General features: G+C 62.1%; 1 protein-coding gene across 29 annotated transcripts in view; it reads left to right on the top strand.

Annotated features, from left to right (window-relative positions):
• Nucleotides 1-19633, top strand: part of LOC309600954 (adenylate cyclase type 10-like) — a 34216-nt gene that overhangs the window by 8962 nt on the left and 5621 nt on the right. For 21 of the 29 annotated variants that reach the window (XR_014230502.1, XR_014230503.1, XM_082333651.1 and 18 more), the window contains 18 exons: nucleotides 5497-6194; nucleotides 7628-7732; nucleotides 8363-8401; nucleotides 9032-9175; nucleotides 9931-10136; nucleotides 10574-10667; nucleotides 10984-11072; nucleotides 11645-11836; nucleotides 11951-12072; nucleotides 12569-12645; nucleotides 12950-13139; nucleotides 14070-14122; nucleotides 15157-15310; nucleotides 16016-16208; nucleotides 16764-16850; nucleotides 17233-17516; nucleotides 18137-18273; nucleotides 19137-19262. Coding sequence is in view for 27 of the 29 variants with exons in the window: in XM_082333651.1 (XP_082189777.1) it covers nucleotides 6008-6194; nucleotides 7628-7732; nucleotides 8363-8401; nucleotides 9032-9175; nucleotides 9931-10136; nucleotides 10574-10667; nucleotides 10984-11072; nucleotides 11645-11836; nucleotides 11951-12072; nucleotides 12569-12645; nucleotides 12950-13139; nucleotides 14070-14122; nucleotides 15157-15310; nucleotides 16016-16208; nucleotides 16764-16850; nucleotides 17233-17516; nucleotides 18137-18273; nucleotides 19137-19262 (2479 nt within the window). In the remaining 2 variants the exon portion in view is untranslated. Of the gene's footprint in view, nucleotides 1-5496; nucleotides 7325-7627; nucleotides 7733-8362; nucleotides 8402-9031; nucleotides 9176-9930; nucleotides 10137-10573; nucleotides 10668-10983; nucleotides 11073-11644; nucleotides 11837-11950; nucleotides 12073-12568; nucleotides 12646-12949; nucleotides 13140-14069; nucleotides 14123-15156; nucleotides 15311-16015; nucleotides 16209-16763; nucleotides 16851-17232; nucleotides 17517-18136; nucleotides 18274-19136; nucleotides 19263-19633 lie in introns of those variants that run through there. The other 8 variants (XM_082333650.1, XM_082333666.1, XM_082333649.1 and 5 more) reach the window with 6 other exon arrangements.

Below are 19633 nucleotides of genomic sequence, written 5' to 3'. Positions count from 1 at the left end.
CCAGTTTACAGTACTGGCTGCTTTACAGATCTTTTGCTTCTCTTCTCTGTGTCCGGCTCTCCGTCCCTGCCTCTCCCTTTCTCTCTCCCCTTCCTTTTCCCTCTCGTCCTTTTCCCTCTGTCTGGTTCCCTCACCCTGCCTGTGTTGGTCCGTCCCTCTGTCCTTCCTCCTGCCCTGCTCTGCTCTCTCTGTCCTTCTGTCCCGCTGCTCATCACCGTGATCCTGGCCGCCCCCGGCCCCCTTCCCCGCCGTCCCCTTCTCCCTGTCCCTGTGCTCGCTCCTCACCAGGGCTTTCCTTTCTCCACTCCCTGCCCAGCTCCATCCCCCAGTCCTCCTCATCCCTCTGTCTGTCTTCTGTCCCTCTGTCCTGCTCCTGTCCTCTCTCTGGCCGTCCCACAACCCTGTCCCACCCCTCTCTACCACTCTGTCCCTCTCTCCTTCTCCTCCCTGCCCCACCAGGGTCTGGGACCCAGGCAGCCCCAGGGAGGCGGCCATGGGGCCTGCGGGGGGGCGGGGCCCAGCCGCGGCGGCAGGCAGTGTCCCAGCAGGGTCAGACAGCAGGAATTAGCACCCCAGGGCACGCCGGGAGCTGTACCCCTGGGGTATGGGGCTGCCAGGTGGCCATGTTGGAAAGTCTTTGAAACCCTCCCAGCGTCGTCCGGCATCAGTAGATCAGTAACTCTAGGGAGACTGACTCCAGGGACACGCGGCTCAGCAGACAAGCAGCAAGAATGCTGCAAAACTAGAGCTGCTTTGCAAAGTTTGACTGGGATTGGTAATCAGTAGTGTGGGTGGGAGTGATCAGTCAAGTCGTCTGGTGCCTGAACGATTGAAGGGTACAAGAACCGTGTGTAAAGGCACACTGGGGCTGCCCCAGTTGGGCTGGCACACGGCACGTGCGTGAAAGAATATTGGCCCTTGTATTGCTATACTTTGCGTCCTAGCCTCTGGCCTCGGTCGGCACGGGCCGTTTGCGAATTGCTCGTGAGAGCAGCTCCGGGCTGGCCTGTGGGCAGGGGTTTTTGGTGGATGAGGTCCGGGCAGCACCAGACGAGGCCATAGAGGGGGGCCGAGCGAGCCGTGCAGCCACTGCAGCGGCAGCTGCAGGATTTCGGCACGCCAGCCTCAGCCAGCAGTGCCTGCTCGCCGGCCAGGGACGAGGCGCGTTTTCTGCGCTCGGCCGGTCTCTGCCTGTCCCTCTGGGGCGGCTGCGGCTGCTTCCCAGGGCCGGATCCAGCTCACGGGCAGTGATGCTGGTGCTGGGGCAGTGCTGGTGATGCCGGTACCGGGGCGGTGATGGAGACCTCCGGCCTCCCGGCGCTGGTGCGAATCAGTGCGGTTTCTCCCACGGGCGCCCGCCACCCGGAGCGATGCCCCGTCTACCCATGGTCTCGGTGGCCATCCCCAGCCCAGCTCAGCCACCCGCGGGGTGGGCAGAGGCTGCGTTAAACCCCATCCCTTTTAATGAATTAAGCATGAAATGGGGGGATGTGGGAGAGGGCTGGGGCTGGAGCGGGTGGGTGCAGGTCCCTGCCTGTGGATCTGCTCTGCGCATGGGTGCTAGGGGGGACGGTGCTGGAGCGGTGGGTTATGGGTAACCATATGCGTCGGCTATCTCCATGTCGATCTCCCTCTGCAAAAAAACTGCAGCTGCCCCAGTGTCATCTGCAGGGCGGCCTGCTCCCGCTCCTCCTGGGCCAGCTTCTTCAGGCGCTCCCGCTCGGGCCCTTGCTCAGGCGTGATGGGCACCGACTCCTCCTGCTCCTCCAGCGGGGTGGGCATAGCCCGGGGCCAGCGGGAGTCAGCCGGCAGCGCGGAGTTGGCGGGAGGGCGCGGCAGCTGCGGCGGCATGTGCAGCTGCTGTGGCAGCCCCTCCCGCGGGGTTTGGCCCCCCGTGGGTGACAGGTGCAGCCAGCTGGGCCGCTTGGGTTTGGCGGCAGCCCCGGTGCGCGCCTTGCTGCTCGATGCCGCCGCCGGTGCCGTCTCCTTCTCGCCGTCAGCCGGGGGCTTGGAGGCAGCCAGCCCCGCGCTGGGTGTCGGGGCCAGGGGCAGGGGCCTGGGGACCCTGGGGGGCACGCTGGGGCCGGCCTGGGGCTCCGGCTCGGGCGGTTGGCGCACCGGCCCCACCGCCTTCACCCTTTGCCCCAGCGGGTGGAAGCTTTGGATGGAGGCCAGCAGGTGGACCCTCAGGTCGGTGCGGGGCATCCTCAGCCCCCGCAGTGTTTTGGCCTGGACCTTTTTGCGCAGCAGCCTGTCGAGGGGTCGCATGGCGCGGGGATGCGTGCTGCGCGCCTTCTCGACCAGCAGCGGGTGGGGTGGGCGGGGCGCTTTGCCCCCCGGCGTCCCCAGGGCTTCTGGGTCACTCGAGCACCAAGGCAGGCCCGTTGGTGTCCTCAAATGCCCTGTGCTTGGTGCCACCCGCTTGGTGCCCGCCGCCGCCCACCTGCTGCCCGCTGCCACCCGCCGCCTTGCCGTCCCTGTCCGGCTTCCCCTCCCGCGGGGTTTTTGAGTGTTTTGCCACCCGGCACACCACCATCTTCTTGTTCTTGGGCGGCATGTTGTCCCACGGGGAGGTGTCTCGCATCTTGGGGGTGCCAGCTGGCACAGGGCGCTTGGCCTGCTTGCCGCCCGCCTTGCCCGATCTGGGCACCACCCAGCAGGAGGTGACGCCCGGCGGCAGCAGCAAGCAGGTCAAAACCACGCGGGGCTGCCTCCTCTTGGTGGGGCTTCCTCTTGGGGTCCAGCGAGGGGGACGTCGGCAGCCCTGCCCAGGAGGGGTCGGCGTCCCCTAGCATCGCTGCTGCCGCTTGGCCCTCGGGGCAGTCGCCCTCCACCCTGTACTGCGGGAAGTTGGGGAGCCGGTTGAGGAAGGCGGTGCTGTTGGGGCCACTGGGGACATCGGGGGCGGTGGCCTCGCTGTCCCCCAGCATGGGCGCCGCTGCTCGCTCCTTGGTGCCAAGGCCCCCTGCCCTGTAGTCGGAGAGGTCAGGGAGCTTGATGAGGGGGGTGGTCAAGTCAGGGCCGTCGGGGCCATCGGGGACGGTGTCCTCGCCGTCCCCCAGCCCCGCCAGCACTGCTCGCTCCTTGGGGCAGCCGCCCTTTGCCACATACTGGGAGAGGTCAGGGAGCTGATGGACCATGGCAGTCAAGCTGGGGCTGTCGGAGATGTCGGGGACGGTCTCCGTGCCGTGCGCGGTTTTGAGGCAGGCGAGCATCTCGTTGACGTTGGTGTCAGCTGGCTGCTGAGGAAAGGCCTCGGCGAAGGTGCGTGGCCCCTGTTCGGACAGGTCCGCGGGCTTCTCCAGGGCCGCCAGGTTGGTCACCGCTGCTGAAAAAGCAAACAAAGCCAACTCAAGCCCGTGGCGATGCAAGCTTTCCTGGGCGCGGGCCACCCGCCCGCAGGCTCTGCCACCCGCGGGTCCTCACCTTTGGGCTTCATCGTGGTTCTGCCAGTCAGCGGAGCCAGGGCAGGCTGGTGGGGGCTGGCAGCAGGGTGGCTGTCCTGGATGGCCGACGCATCCTTCTTGAAGGCCTCTGGCGGCTTCTGGGCACTGTGGGGCAGGGTGTGGAGCACAGGGGGGCCCTGCAGCCAGTGCTGAGCCGCGGGGTGGCGGGGGGCCGGGGCAGGCAGGGCCGTGCAGCAGGCAGGAGCCCGTGGGGTAGAGGGGCTCCCCCTGGACCACGGCCCACGGTCCCAGGCCCATGGGCTGGTGGGGCAGCAGCGTCCCTGTCAGCACCTGCTGTCCCCAGCCATAGGCAGGGGGACAGGGAGCAGGCACGGTGGGGAGGTGCGCCCCGCAGGGGAGCTGCACCACGGGAGGGAGCTGCACCCCATGGGGGAGCCGCGCCATCGGGAGGAGCCACACCACAGGGGGAAGCGGCACCACGCCAGGGAGCTGCACCAGCTGGCCCGGGGCCCCCAGGGGCCCTGGCACCCCCTGCCAGACAGTGGAGCTCACGCTGGGCACCTCCGATGCCCTCGGCAGTCGGAGAGGGAACCTGTCTGCTGCGGGGAGCGAAGAGGAGCAATGCCGTGAGATATGGGTGGGCAGAGCCGGCTGGGGGGCTACCTGGAGGGCAGGAGCACCAGGAGGAGCGGGAGCCTGCTGCTGTACCTGCCATGGCGCTTGGTCAGGGTGGGGTTTGTTTGGGAAACAGTGTTCTGGGGGGGTCCGTCCCCATGGTGACGATTCCGCCAGCACCTCCTTCAGCCAGCCTTGCGCTGGTTTGATTTTTCCTACCACAACAGCTTCCCATCTCAAGGATTGCCCATCCTGCTGATGGTTTCCTGTCCTGAAAGCTGGTTGCCCATCCCCACCATGGTTGCCCATCCCAATGATATTTTCCCAGCCCCGTGATGGTTTCCCATCCCCACGATTTCCCACCCCACACCTGATTTTTGTGGGGAGGTGAATTTCCTGCCCAAGGGGAAGGGATGGGGCTGGCACTGGTGGCCCTGCAATGCCACCATGTCTGTGCTGCTGGTGGGGATGGGGCGCTTTTGGTTTGTTTTGGTCTTCCCCCTCTCTGCCCCAGGGAGGCAACTGCTGCTCCCAGCTGTGGCGGTGCCGGTGCGGGTGCCGTGTGGCCCTGAGGGGGAGCTGTCAGGAAAATTCGGCAAGTGGCCCGTGCCAACCGAGGAGATACGCTGGGAGGCAAAGCATAGCATGACAAGAGGAATTCTGGCATTCATGCCTACGAGCTGTCCCATCCACTCAGGGGCACCCCAAATGCGGCCGTACACATGGTTCTTCTACCTTTCAAGCGTTCAGGTCCAACGCCATTTGACCAATCGCTACTTAACACACACACAAGCTGCTGCTTTGCAAAGCAACTCTCATTCTGTGGCGTCGTCATCCATCTGCGTCTTTCTTGATCCAGGCGTCCCTGCAGTCGGTCTTGCTGCGGTTCCCTATCTCTGATGCCAGATAAGGGGAGGGTTTCCCAGAGGTGTCGGAGGGGCTGGGATGCTGGCATGATCTGGGTAGTCCAGGGGTGTCCTTTCTTCTTTGGGGTGGGGGCCGTCCTTCTCCTTGCAATGAGCTGGGGTCCCTTAGTCATGCTGACTGAACCGTGGCTGTGCAGTGTACAGTGTCAACTAGCTGTATCTCTCTCTCTCTGTCACTTAAGGAACTTGATCCAGTTCCATCCTCTCCAGATGAATTGGTGCCATAGCTGGGGCATGAGATTTTCCTACGGGAGCCCCTGGGGTGTCCCCTTGTGGGGGACCCCGGGAGGTACTTGTGGGGGTGGCTCCTAGCGGGGTGGGGGCTGCAGGTACTGGGGGCAATGGCAGCAGCGTGGGGTGGGGATGCTGTTCCAAGTGCAAGGGTGGGCTTCAGAGAGAGACCAGACACAGGGTAGCTGGCAACAGAGGCCGAGTAGAAATTAAAGAAGAAAGAAGAGGGGAGAGGAAAAAGCGGGAGGAAGAAGAAGAAGAAGGGGCTATGGACAAGTAGATATGTTTCTATTATTTGATTTTATTTTTCCCACCAGCCCTTTATGTTACTCTCAGGTACGTGCAGGTGTCCCTTTGCAATATATCTCAACCTTTTTGAAAGGATGGAAAAGATGGTGGAGTTTGCAAGGAGCTAGTCTGAGGACAGCAGCGCATGCCAGTGCCGGTGAAAATCTACAGCGTTCAAACAGCCAGGTGGACGTCCAAATCCATGCCCTGGAAGACAGAAACGTGAGGAGGAAGGCAATCGCTTGTGGCACAGCCACAGCCTTCCTAGCTGAAGGCACAAGTGGCCACCGAAGCAGATGCCACGTACGTAGTGACGGTCCCCGCTGGCAGCGGGGAGGCCGTTATGTGCAGCCAGAGGGACCCCAGTCCTGCTCGACGCCGGTGTGAAGCAACGGAAGCTTCGGAGCAGGAGGCAAGGCACAGCTGTAAGCTCGGCCTGCCTGGCGTTCCTGGGGTGGCCATGGCAATTCTGTGCTACGGAGGGTGCCAGAGGCAAAGCTGCATCTGCAGAGCTCCTGCAGGTGACTGGAAGCTCCCGGAATGAAGCCCCTGCCATCCTGCAGGTCCCAAACGGAGCTGCAATGGGCCTGTGAGCTCCTGCCCATCTCCGTGAGCACACCCGTAGCTATGCCCACAAGTTTGAATTCTGCCACCAACTTAGAGGTGCCTCCATGGGAAGCTGTCCTGGTTTCGGCTGGGATTGAGCTGATTTTCTTCTTAGTAGCTGGTACGGTGCTGTGGTTTGGATTTTGGCTGAGAACAATGTTGAGAACACCCTGATGTTTTAGTTGTTGCTCAGTAGTGTTGATACCAGTCAAGGATTTTCAGCTTCCCCTGCTCTGCTGGGCGCACGGGAAGCTGGGAGGGGGCACAGCCAGGGGGGCTGACCCAGACTGGCCAAGGGGCTATTCCCTACCGTATGGCGTCATGGTCAGCGTATGAAGCTGGGGGAAGAAGAAGGAAGGGGGGGACAGTCGGCGTGATGGCATTTGTCTTCCCAAGAAGGGCTGATAGCCCTCCGAGGCGAGAGGCCTGCCTCCGCATGCTGGAGCTCTCTCCCAGCCCAGGGAAAGGGGCAGCTCAGGAGCTGCTGTCTCTGCCAGAGGCAGGCCACCCTCCGTCACAGGCACTGTGCGGCCGGAGGGATGGGGGAGCTGGAGGGCTGCCCTGCCTGAGCTGAGGCAGCTGGGGGCTCGGGGAGGGAGCACGGGAGCAAGAAAGGAGCGAGCCTGCTGGGAAGATGGCCACAGGCTGCCTCTCTGCAGGGGGAAGGACCAGTGCTAGCCAACAGCTGTGTGTGCCCGAGGCAGCTGGCCCTTGGGAACGGGGCAAGCAGCTGCAAATTGAGCAAGCGGTCGCTGCAGGAGCCTCCCTTTGGCACCGTCCTCGAAGAAGTGGGGTGGCGCTGGCCGCCTCTGAGCAAGTGGCTCAGCAGCAAGGAGGCAGCCGCTCAGCAGGCGATGACATACGGACGATGTCACCGTTAGCTGGTTGTGTCGCCCGAGGACAGCTGACGGGCAAGCGGTGACCTACAGAGGAGGTCACTGCCAGGCGATTGTGACTACCCCCGTGAGGGCAGAGGGCCAGTCGTCCCGCAGAGGCCCCGGGCTCACTGTGCGACTCGCACTGTGCGGTGAGGTCCTCGTCCTCCTCCAGCTGAGCACGGCCGTCTTCTCCTGAGGGACCCCGTGTGCCACAGGGCGCCGACGATGGCTTCTGCCTGGGACAGCAAACGTCACCACTCAATCCTGGACAGAGCAGCAGCTTTCCTCCCCAGTCTCCTTGCTGAGGACTCCCTCCAGAGCAGCCACCTCGTTCAGCCCGTCCACGGAGTGCTGCTCTTTGCGGACATTTCAGGTGGGGTGAGCAGGGAGGAGCAGCCATGGACATGAGCCATTTTGGGACAGAGCAGGCCCTTTGGAGCCATGCCCTTGCCCCTCAGCCAGAGTGGCCATCTTGTCGCTGCTGAGCTCTTCTGCTGGGATGCCCAGAGAGAGCAGGATGGGTTATCTTGGGCGGTCAACCACTGCTGCCACCGGCCCTGAGCCGGGGCATGGCAAGGTGTGACCTACAGGCTCTCGGGCCGGGCAGCGTGGAACTGGCTGCCAGGTCCTTAGGCCCACACGGGCACTTTGTGATTGCTGGGTGTCCCTTTTACAGGTTTCACTGCTTTGACAGAGAAATTCCTCCAGCGGAGCAGCACAGAGAGAGGCACTGATGAGCTGGCGCAAACCCTCAATTACTACATGTGTGACATTTTGAAGGGTAAGGGCCGTGCTGTCGGACTCTCTGGCATTGGGCCGTGAGGCTGCTCGTGGAGGGTGGAGGCCGACATGCTGGGCAGCCTGGTCCTGCCTCCGAGGAAGGGCTGGGGCTTTCTGTGGCCCAGAGGAACAGCCAGAGCAGCCAGGGTCTCCTGGCGAGTCAGGACCAGCGCAGGTCCTTTCTGCTCCCCGCTTTCTCAGCAGCCACCTCTGTGCCTCTGGCGTGAACACCCGGCTCCGTGATGCGTTAGGGCCCCCAGCAGGCTGAGGGCATCCGGCAAGTGCCAGTGCGCAAGGGACCCGAGGATGCTGGCGCTGATGTGTGTGTGTGTTTGTGTGTGACCCTCACGAGCCCCTCAGCACAGGGGACATCGTGACCCTTCCGAGCTGACCGTGAGCACATTGTGGCCGCCCCTTCAGCAGCACTTGTAGAGCAAAGCAAGGGAGTCCTCAAAGGTGAGGAAGGGTCTGGAGCATCTCTGCTACGAGGAAAGGCTCAGAGAGCTGGGACCGCTTAGCCTAGAGGAGAGAAGGCTCAGGGGGATCTTAGGAATGTGGCAGAGGGGCTTGCTCTGTGGCTTCTGGAAGAAGGTGGCCGCACGACTCTTCCTTTTCCTCCCTCTGTCCACAGAGATGCTGAGTTTTGGAGGAGACATCTTGAAGTTTGCCGGTACGTACTCGGGACGATGATGCCCACGCGTACTGATCTGCAGCATTTAACTGGTGTGGCGGCCGTTTGCTCTGCTCTCCTTCTCAAGAGGCTCTGTGCAGCACCTTGAGCCAGCTTTCTGGCCACGCACACCCCCCCCGCTGCAGCGCCCTTTCCCCAGGCTTCCCTTTGCCCCGGGCCTGCCTGCGGTTTGGCTTTGCAAGGGCTGTGGCTCCCCTCCCTCTGCCCCCGCCTGCAGGGCCCTGGGGGCAAGGAAGCACTGAGAGGAGGAGCCCCCCTAGAAAGCGCAGCCCAAGGCGCGTGTTGGGGTGGCAGCGAGGGGCAGGGAGGCCCTGGTGATGCAGAGCTGGGGCTGCCAGGCCGCGAGGGGAGGAGGAGTCCCTGGCGTGCCGCAGCTGCAGAGGAGCGCTCGGGGCAGGGGCTGGCACCGCCGCCGGCTGGCTGCTGCTGTGGCTGGCCCGGGAGAGGAGAGGTGGCCCGGCGCCCAGGGCGTGGTCCTCCAGGACGCTGCCCTCCCACGAGCCCATCTTCCTCCGCACGTTGTGCGGTTTCTGCCGTCCCTGCCACTGAGCGTAGGTCGGGGAGAGTCAGGTCTCGGCAGAGCCTTTGCCTTCCCCTCGCTTTCCCCAGGGGATGCTGTGCTGGTGCTGTGGAGAACGTCGCTCCAGGAGCTGGCTAAGACCATCAGCCTGGTGCTGCAATGTAGCCAGCAGATCCAGAAGAAGTACGGGAGTCGCGACACGCCCGTGGGTCTGAAGATCCAGCTGAAGATAGGTACGAGTGCTGTGCCAGGCGCAGATGCGTGGCACTCTGCCGTGCCACAGGGTGCTTCGCACCGGCAGGGAACGCGGGGATCCCTGCTGGGGCTAGCGCCAAAGGAAAGCATCTCCTGCCAGCGTTCAAGGGGCCAGCTGTAGTCGGAGCAGGGATGGGAGACCAGGACTGCTGGGTTTGCGTGCCTTTGCAGGTGCAGAGGAAGCTTAAAGGCAGAGCGGGGCTCAGATCAAGTATTGGGGTCTTTGAATGGCTGCTTCAGCGCAGATGTCTGGGGGAGGCAGTTAGCCTTTCCTTTTTCCAGCTGGGGCAGCTTTGCATCCTTTCCCCTGCTGGATTCTCCCCTGCCTTTGACAAAGAGCAAAAGGGCCCCGCTTTGCTTACAGCTGTGAGAAGGGCTTTTGCAGGCCGCTGTGTTGTCTCCAGCAGACAGCTCCGACCTGCCTGCATGTAAACGGAGCAGGCGGTGCTCAAGCCCGCTGGTTTGCTGGGCGTCTGGGACGGGCAGCTGGGTGAGACGCCTGGCACTCTCGCGTCTCAGCGACACGTTGTCAACGTCGACTTTGTCCGTTTCTAGACCCCCGTTTCAGGGACCTGTGTCGGTACCCCCCCGAGTAGGAAGCCCTCCCCCTCCACAGCGCCCGTCTCCCCGCTTGGGCTTCAGATGAGCTTCTGAACAGCTGAGATGCTGGGGACTGTAGAGCTCCAAACGTTCCCTGTGTCAGTTGTGCTTCTCCCTCTCTCTCTCTCACCAGGCATCTCCGCAGGGCCCATGAGCCTCCTGATTGCCGGAGACGGGAGGCGGCAGTACTTCTGTATCTATGGCCAGGCCCTGGCTGAAGTTCGTGAGGCCGAGGAGCTTGCGAATGCAGGTGAAGTTGTCCTCTCAGCCACCGCCTGGGAGCTCTGTGTGCAGCGCCGGCTCAGGACCAAGCGTCTTGAAGGCAAAAGAGCTGTGAAGGTAGGTGGATGGGACGGCCTCTAGAGCCGTTCTGAGGAGCCGGACCTGGCCGCCAAGGAGGGAGGTGTCAGAAGGCTGAGGAGCTGAATGTGGCTCACAGCTGTAGCTGTGAAAGTGGGCAGGTGGCTGAAGCTCTTGTCCTTCCCTCTTGGGGGTAACTGTGGGCCGGGCTTGCTTGGTGTGAGGGGTCGGGAGGCACTGGACGGGTTTTGGGCCCACCAGCAGTGTCCTCTGTGGGTCACGGAGCTGTTGTTGACAGCTGGGGATGCTTGGAGGATGCCTGCCCAGCTCCGGTGCTTCTGAGGAAGCGCTGCAGTCCCATCGCGCCGGGTGGGCTTGTTCTCCCCTTTCCTGGGCAGTGACGGTGGAGGGCAGGCTCTGTCCCCTGGGACTGCCGGGGAGGCCAGTGGCAGTGCTTTCATTCTGTGTGTCTTCAGGTTACAGGCATGGATCAGATGTCTCAGTCAGAATGCCAAGACGCTTTACGCAAGCTTGTACACCGCCAAATGAGTCGCCCCTCGGAAGAGGAAAGTGAGTGCAACCTTCCCCTTGTTCTGCGATTGCCGAGGAAGGGGGGGCCTGGCCGCTTCGGGGGCCAGAGAGGAAGCACCGCCACCCTCTTCCCCCTTTCGGGCAGCACTCGTGCTTTTGGTCCTCCTGTGCGTGAGCTGGGGCATCGCTGCTGCCGCCGCCTCCTTCCAGGGGACGGCTCCGCCCGGAGCGTCTGGAGGTGGCAACACGAGCAAACGCACAAGACTCTTTCTGCCCCATTTCCAGTGCCGGCCCCTGCTTTCCAACACCTCGTAGTCCCATCCTCCCAGCGATCACCTGCGTTTTCTCTCCTCAGGTGCCCCGAGTCCTGCTCTTCTCTTGCCCACTGATCCTGATGCGGAGGAGGTGATTATGAAGTACATCCCAGAAGCTGCTCTCAGGAAGGTACGGCCAGGCCACCGCTGCGGGGGGGCTGCTGCATTTTTGGAGGGCAGAAGAAGGGGTGCGTGGCAGAGATGGAGTTCTCACGAGAACAGACCAACAAAAGAAAACGCACCCTGAGACGACACGGCAGGGAATCGGAGCCGAGGGGCACCGGTGCCGCACCGTTGCGCGCGTTGTCCTCGGAGAGAGACGGGTGGCGGGCGGCGGTCTTGCGTCGCTCCGTCTTTTCCGTGGGTGTGGTTCTGGATGTGCTGCGGACGTGGCGGTGGGCTAAAAGGGAGATTCTCCTGAAGCGCCTAGAGCATCCCTGAGGGTCTTCCCTCATGTCCATGCCTGTCCCAAGATGGGGTGTCACCGGAGCGCCTTTCTCTCCTTTGTCATTTGTGTTATGGTTCGGTATCTGCCTGCCGCAGGCTGGGCAGCCTGCCCGCCATTTGCACCGGGAGGAGGATTATCCCTTCCTCCGGTAGTACCTGCTCTTGCCAGTACGCCTGCTCTCCCTCGGTATCTGGTGTGGGCAGCGAGCCCCCGGGAGAGCAGGATGGCGAAGCTGTCGTGCTCTTGTCTTACAGCTTGATGACAGAGTGCCGCCGGACCTCTTCTCTGAGCTACGGCCAGTCACCAGCCTCTTCGTCCACCTGCAGCTGGCTGCAGATATCAACGCAGTGGATCTGTGCACCATCCTCCACAACGTCAGCAGGATGACGCTAGAAATCCTCAGTCCTCACAAGGCTGAAGTGAACAAAGTCCTCCTGTTTGATAAAGTGAGCGTGGGGGAGCGATCGCCTCCCCGCGCCCCGAGAGGGTGGGCAGCGAGCAAGAGGGAGCGACTCCCTCTTGGGCATTGTAGCAAGGCGTGCTGCATCTGTCCTTGGCAGGGCTGCACGTTCCTCTGTCTGTTTGGACTCCCTGGAGTAAAGCTGCCCTGTGAGAGCCTTCACGCCTTGCAGAGCGCTCTTCAGATCTTCGCCTTGTGCTCCACGATGCGCGTGGAGATACAGTGAGCCAGCGTGTGGCGGGGCGGGGGGGTGCACGCTGCCTGGGACAGTGCAAGGGGCCTTTACCAGAAAGAGATGTGCCTTCTAGCTTGCCCTGCCTTGTCCCTGGCAGGCAGGAGGCAGTGCCCTGAGAGGTGGCAGGGCCCAGCCGCCTGAGGTCAAGTTTCTGTCGCCGCAGGTGGTGACATCGTGGGCGCCACCTTCCCTCCCTCTTTGCTCACGAGAGGGCTGCGGCCTGCTGCAGGTCGCAGCTCAGGGAACGTGGCCTCGGGGGAAGTGTCCAAAACTTCCTGCGTGCGCTCTACCCCGTCCCTTGTCCCTTGCAACATGGGTATGTTGCGCCCCCGAGCTCTCCATGGCCCCAAGACCCGTGCCGGCAGGGCAGGACAGCAGGCGGCCCAGGCTAGCGCCGAGGGGAGGTGCGGGAAGGGATGAAGCTGGGTGGGCCGGACCGCGCCTGGGGCGCTGCTGAAGCCGCCCTGTTTCCCGGTGTGGCAGGGCGGTGTCTGTTGCGGTGACCAGCGGGACGGTGTTCTGCGGAGTCACTGGCCACCCTCGGAGGCATGAATACACAGGTACGAGGCGTGTGTCAGAGGCGCGGGAGGCTGGCGTGGGCCTGCTTAAGCACAGCAGTCTGGAAGAGGAAGGCGCGCTGGGAGAGGGCTTGCCCAGCAGCCGGCCAGGAAGGGCCTAGGCAGCGCCGGTCCTGGCGCGGGGCGGGAGAAGGGGCTCCGTGGCCGGTTGTTCCCCTGGGTTCTGCTGACCCCGTTGCGGGGTTGGCCTGTGCCGGAGGCGAGGCAGCCCTTGGCCTGGAAGGGCACCGCAGGGCTGGTGGCACAGGTCCAGCAACACGTGCTCTCCCTCTCTCTCTCTCTCCAGCCATTGGCCAGAAGGTGAATTTGGCAGCCCGGATGATGGTGCACTACCCTGGGCTGGTGTCCTGTGATGCAGTGACCTACGCCGCCTCTCGGCTGCCCCCTTGCTGCTTCAAGGAGCTGCCGGAGAGAGAGATGAAAGGCGTTAGCCATGCTGGCACTCTCTATCAATACGTGGGGATCACCAAGGAGAGGTGAGGGTCCTCTGAGAGGGCTGCCTGAGGGGACGGTGGCACCAAAGGCGCAGCCTTGGCCTGCAAAGAGGAGTCCTGCAGAGAGAGACCAAGCTGCTCTCCCCTCCCTCTGGCTGAGACGGTCGGAAGCCCTGGCGTGGGAGGCTTTTTGCCTCTCTCCCCTGCTGTCTCCTGCTGCTGAGAGGGCGGGAGCGAAGCCACAGGGATGGAGAAGGTTCGTCTGTCTCGGTAGACGCAACCTGGCCTCGCAGGCTCTGTACAAATGGCTTTTGACTGTGCTTGCTCCACCACGTGCCCAAGGAGGCTTTTGTCCCGGCCGCTTCTGAGCGGGAAGTTTTAGGCCAGTCCATGTTGTCCATGTCCATGTCCAACCAGTCCAGTTTCCCATGGGGACACGGGGACTTAACGGGCCACTCTTCCTCCTGTCTTCCTGCTGAAATCTCCGGCTCTTCCTCTGAGCCAGGATTTGACCACCTCTTTGGATGACGGTTTGAACGTTAACATTGCCATCTCTTGGAAGCTACAGGAAGACTTGAGCCAAAGGTGCCGGGTGCTTGGCATCCCCACCCATTCAGGGACACAAGTCCTTCTTTCCAAGACACTTGTTTTTGTTGGCCAATGGGGTAGAGCTGTCTGCTAGCCAACAACACGGCCTGGCTTCTTTCGCGTGTCTCCGGTTTCTCTGGGTTTGGCCTCTGGTGATGGGCTCTCGATACGTTCTCCCGTCCCGCCATGGCCGTTGGGCTTCGGTATGCTTGAAGCTGTCCTAGCGTGCAGCCTGAACTTTGGCTGGGGGAGCGTGCAGAGAATAACACGCTGCTCGAAAGAAAAGCAGGTACCCGAGGAGCACGCCCTGCCCCTCCAGGCCAGGCTGCTTGACTAATTGACTGCCAGCTAATTGACTTGTGTTTTCTTTTGCCCTGCTTCTAGCATGTTTGGCATGGGTCTTACCAAGGAGAGGTCAGAGTACGTCCCCTTGCTGGGTAGGTAGAGAACGCCTTGCTCTTCTGAACCCCGGGTTCTTCCCCTTGGTAACTTTTAGTGCCACGCTGGGAAGGGAGAAGCTTTTGCCAGGGATGGTGTTGCCTGCAGCGGCCCTAACGCTGGTGGGCTGAGATACAGACAGCTTCGTAGGTAAAGCAAAAGCTGCGCATGCGCGCAAGGCAGACTCAGGCGTTCGTTCCCTGCTTCCCGTCGGCAGGCAGGTGTCCAGCCATTTCCAGGAAAGCATCACGCGTAACGGTGCCTCGGGAAGACAAACGCCGTAACTCCGAACGTCCCCCCTCCTCCTTCTTTCCCGCAGCTTTTCTTGCTGAGCACAGCGTCCTATGGTGTGGAATAGGCCTTTGGGCAGTCGGGGTCAGCGGTCGCGGCTGTGCCCCCTCCCAGCTTCTTGCGCACCCCCAGCCTGCGCGCTGGCGGGGCGGCGTGAGAAACGGAAAAGGCCTTGACGCTGCGCAAGCGCTCTTCTGCAATAACTAAAACATCGTTGTGTTAGCCCCACCGATGTTTGGTCAGCCGTCCAAAACATAGCACCACACGAGCTATTACCAAAGAAAATTAACTCTAGCCCAGCCCAAACCAGTCCAGGCCTGAAGACGCTGCCTTAGCTACTGGGAAGTGCTCTGTGGCTCATGGTGCGGTGAGGAGATGCTTTGAGTCCGTTTGGGACGCAGCTGCCTGCAGCGACTCAAAGCATCCCTTCCAGTCTGGTGCTGGATCACTGTGGGGAGTTGCACGGGGCCGGCTGAATCTCTGGGCCTTTGGGAGGGGGGCAGGCGGGGAAGAGGGCACGGGAGGTGTGCCGTGGGGCAGGCGGGCAGGGGGTCCCGCTGCCGCTCCCAGGAAGGCAGAGGTACAAAAGCTGGGATGAGCGGGCGGGAAGGAGGCCTGGGTGTAGGCAGGCTGGCGGCTGTGGTGGCGGGGAGGGAAGCTGCGGTGGAGGGTGCCAGCACGAGGGGCGACTCTTTGCTTGTCGGCACGCCCCAGCAGCTCGTTTTCTTGTTTGTCTTCACAGGTCGGGAGAAGGAGATTGACCTCTTTGTCAGCTGCTTGAAAGCCTATGAGGATTTAGGACAAAGGCGCATCCTGGCATTTGAGGGCACGATGGGCTCCGGGAAGAGCCACTTACTTACTGAACTGGCCTATTTAGGCCAGGCTGCTGGCCACACGTACGGGTTTTGAATGTGTAGCTTTGGGACACTGCCCCTGCCCGTCCCCTGACAGCCATGGAACGCTCCTGCCCCTCTGCCGGTGCGCCTGGCCCTTGGACTGCAGCCTCCCCAAAAAGCCTCCTGGAGACACTCCCTAGGAGCTCCCGTGTGCTCTGCCAGCTCTTTGGGGAGCTGGCGGTGGCTTCTTGAGCCATGGCCTTTCCTCCTCACCTCTGGGCTGGGCACAGCTGGAAGGAAAGAGCCCAAGCTCAGGGCTTTTCATCCGACTCCAGACCCAACAGACAGCACAGTGGCCTGTCTCAGAAGCCCTGCTTGCCTCTGCCTGTTTCCCAGGAGGAGCGCTGGGGCAGAAAAGCCTTCCTGCGGTCTGGCAGGCAGACTGCTGAGGTCTGGAGCCCAAAGGCAAACTCACCACTCGCTCCATCCTTGCCTCTTAGCCCCGTCAGTTCCTCTGCAGCGGGGACGTAGCGAGAGCTGGGCCGGCGCTGCGGAGACACGGGCTCTCGACCCGGCTCTCCCAGTGCCTTGGCAGCAAGCGCCCCTCTGTGCCCTTTCTCGTACGAGGAGTGAGAAGCTTGGCCTTCTCTGGGAAGCACCTTGGGATGGGTGGCAGAAGAGCCCCCGCCAAGGACATCTCCACCCGTTTTGTCCAGAAGGCTTGGGCTGTTGGGGATCTCAGTCCCTTTTGCTTTTGCACGGCAGGGTGGTTGCCATGGAGCTGCTAGAGGTCAACGTCAGGCAGTCCTTCTCTGCCGTCTCTACGCTGGTGGCCAGGGCCCTGGGCCTCCAGGACTGTGAAAACTGCAGCGACAAGCAGCGCGTGCTGCGGACAGAGCTCCGAGGGGCAATCGAAGAGAGCAGCTATTGCCTCCTCAACGACAGCTTCCTTGTCCAGGTGAGAGCGAGAGGCCTCTCTGGCCCTGGAGAAGGCCTTCTCCTCAGCTTTTCTGGGTCTGACGTCGTGTGGGCACGCTGCTGGGAGGAGTGCCTTAGCTCGGGGGTGGGAGTCGCAGGGGTCATAGCACACGTTTCCCGTTGCCGGGCCCGGGGGGCTCGCTTTCTGTGCCGAGTTCATGTCCCGCGCTGCATGCGGCAGTGCCCGCTGCCTTGTTCAGCACCCTGGAAGTGGCATTGGAGAGAGGCTGTTGCTGACCTCGTGCTGAGGTCACCGGTGTGCGAGTGGTCTGCTCCAGCCAGCCCAAGATTCCCGCAGCCAGAGAAGCAGCTCTTGAGGCCACCCCCAAGCCCCAGCTCTGCCAGACACCCTCAGCAGAGGGCCTCTGCTTTAGGCTCTAGGTGAAGGCCCCAGTGGGGCTCCTTGCACCTCTGTTGGGGAGAGTTAAGGTGCCGAGGCCAGCAGTGGCGGTTTGCTCGGCGCCCTTGCTTGGCGGGTAGGTGTGCCTAGCCCCGGCGTGATGTTGCTCCCTGACTCTGCTGCTTTTCTGGCCAGTTTCCCGTTTCGGACAAGGTTCGCGAGATGTGTGAAATGCAAAGAAAAGCAGAACTGTGCTCGACGTGGGTGAAGGTGCTTGAGAAGGTGAGCGTTTCGCCTTCCTTCCTTCCTTCCTTCCTCCTGGGTCAGAGAAGGACAACAGCCCTGCTGCCTCTGGGCTCTGTACCACAGCAGTGTGAGCCGCCGGGAAAAACACACCCAATAATTTTCTTCCTGGAAAGTGGCCCTGGAGGAGGAACGATGTCTTCTGCGTTCCCTTGCCCAAGCTCCCTCCTTGTGCAGGGCAAGTGATGCTAGGTGTGACCTTCAAGTCTCAAAGAAATTAAGAGTCGGTAAGCTTCTGAGCAGGGAAGTGGTTGGGGAGAGACCTCCGAGCATCCTCTCAAGAGACAGAGGCTAAATCTCCTCCCCTGGAAGACCCGTGAGAATCCACCGGCTTCCCCTCAGAACAACCTGCTTTTTTCAGGTCATTGGAGGAGAATTTGGCATATTTGTCATCGACAACGCCCATTTCATCGACCCTGCCTCCTGGTCTCTCATGTCACGTGCGCTCCAAAATGTCTCCCACTTCATGGTCATGAGCTTAGCTCCAGGCTGCGTGAGAATGGAGAGCTTTTGCAAAGCCGCAGCAGGCAACGCAACATCCCAGGAAATCGCCTATCTTCATCTGGCCGAGCTGAAACCTTCCGCTGTGGTGCAGAAGGTCTGCCAGGCCCTTGGAGTGGTCAGCATCGCCAGGGATCTAGCGAGGTAAGTTCGAGGAGCTCTTCCAGAGGGCTTGAACCTATGCAGACCATGGGAGGGAATCAACCCCCCAGGAGAGGGAGCGCCGGGCCGCTAGAAGCATGGCTGGCTCTAGTGAGCAGCGGCCGTGGGCTGCTTGTTACGCCTCGCCCTGGCAGGTGTGAGCTGAGAGCGGGCAATCCCCTATTCACAGCGCGTGGGAGCTGTCAGCCCTTCGCTCTTGCACAGGGAGGGAGGAAGGGAGGAAGAGTCTCGAACCCAAGCGTGGCCGGGCTGTGAAAAGGCCTTGGTCTGGGTGGCCAGGCTGTGGGGGAGATTCGCCGGGCCAGAGGTCCGGCCTGCTGCCAGGGAGGAGCTAGGCTCCTGAGGAGAGGAAAGGCAGGGCTCGCTGCTCTGTGCTTTGGGCATCGTGCGCAATGCTTCTCCCGTGGACTTCAGCGAAGGCTGGAGGTTCACGGGGGCCAAAAAGCCCAAGCCAGTGGGAGAACCGTCCCTTTCAAAAGTGAGGTGTAGCTGTGACGAAGATGCTGGCTGCCCTGTTAGGCTCGAGTGCCTCGCCGCCCACCTGAACTGTGTTGCGCCTTACTTTCCTTGTGTTGCTCACTGCCGGATCTACTCCTGTCCAGGTTCCTGATCCAAAGAAGCTCGGGGATCCCCTATTACTGCGAGGAGCTGCTGCGCTGGCTTCGTTGCAACGACGTGCTCTTGTTCCGCACCCGGAGGCGGGGTGTAAAAGCAGAGGACAACTGGGAGAGCCTGATCAGTAAGCATCTTTGCTGCTGACTAGCGAGTTGCTGTGGCGCGTTGTCCGCAGCACGGTCTTGCCCCGTTGTTCCCCCGTGGATGTTGGCAGAGTCGGCTCTTGCAGCAGTGCAGAACTTGGTGTGGCGGAGGCGTGGGCTCCTGCAAGCCTTGCTGTTGGGACAGCCAAAGCGGGGACTAGCGAGTTGTGGTGGCTCGGAGGGGCCTGAATTCTTGGGGTGGGGGCTGGGGGGCTAAAACACAGGGGAAATGGTTCCAGAGCGCACGTGTTCCTGGTATGTCTTAAGCATTCTAATGGGCACGCAAGTAACCTTGGCCAAACGCCAGCTCACTTGAGAACAAATCCCAGCTTGAGGTGAGGGACAGGCCCGGGAAACTTGAATCCAAAGCCATAAATCCCCACAAGGGTGCTGGTCATGGAAGAAAGCAGCGGTAACGCCACCGAGAGAGCAGTGCCAGCCGGAGCGCCGTGGCCTGGGGAAGAGCCAGGACGGACGCTACCTTTTGCATTATCACCAGCAATTTCCCTGGGCGTGGAGGTAGCGCTGTCAAAGGCAGCAATGCTGCTGCTTTCTGTCCCGGGGCGCTCCGTCGCCCCCCGGGAAGTCTGGAAGCTGTGACCGAAGGACTCTTTGGGAAAGCGGGTCTGAAGGCAGAACGCCTTTGGGAGGGCTACGCAAAGAGGCGCTCGCACTGGGAACTGTTTTGCTCTGCTTAATGGCCACGTTCAGCGCAGGCAGGTCCATGCGCCCGCACTGGACCACGCAAGGTGGGACCTGTCCCATCTCGGGTGCGTTTTGAAAGGTTTGCAAGCTGCAAGTCACTTTGCAAATTGCCTTATTTGTGCTCTCTTGCTCCACCCAGCTTCTGCGGCCGAGGCTTCAGCCCTCGCAGCAGCCTCGAGCTCCGGCGCGGGGAACGACGGCAGGGTCTGCGTCGTCAGACCAGACGTGAACCTGGAGAACACCGTGCTGCCTGCCACCTTGAAAGGTGAGGGGCCGAGCGCCGCTTTGCCGGCTGGCGGCTGTGCCGGGGCCCCTTCCCGGGGCATCAGCTAGAGGGAGGCTGGGCATCTGGGTGCTGCAGAGTCACCCTCTCAGCCTGGGGGCTCTGCTGGGAAGGTGGCTCCGGTCCCACCAGAAACAGGCTTGGGGCTGCGGGCAGCCGTTTTCCCCTCCTGGCTGCGGACCAGCTGTGAGCCTGCTGGCTGCTCTCCAGCAGCAGGCAGGAGGGAAAGGGTTATTGGTGCAACACTAAAATGACTCCCTTTCCTCAGAGAAACAAAGCCTTTGCTGGGAAAAGTCTTTGCCTTGCCTCTGATTCAACTTGGAACGTGGCTTCTACCTCCCTGTTCTGTTGGG

This window comes from Platalea leucorodia, assembly GCF_965183815.1.
Source record: "Platalea leucorodia genome assembly, chromosome: 26".
NCBI classification, from domain to species: domain Eukaryota; kingdom Metazoa; phylum Chordata; class Aves; order Pelecaniformes; family Threskiornithidae; genus Platalea; species Platalea leucorodia.
This window is presented reverse-complemented; position numbering and strand designations above follow the sequence as displayed.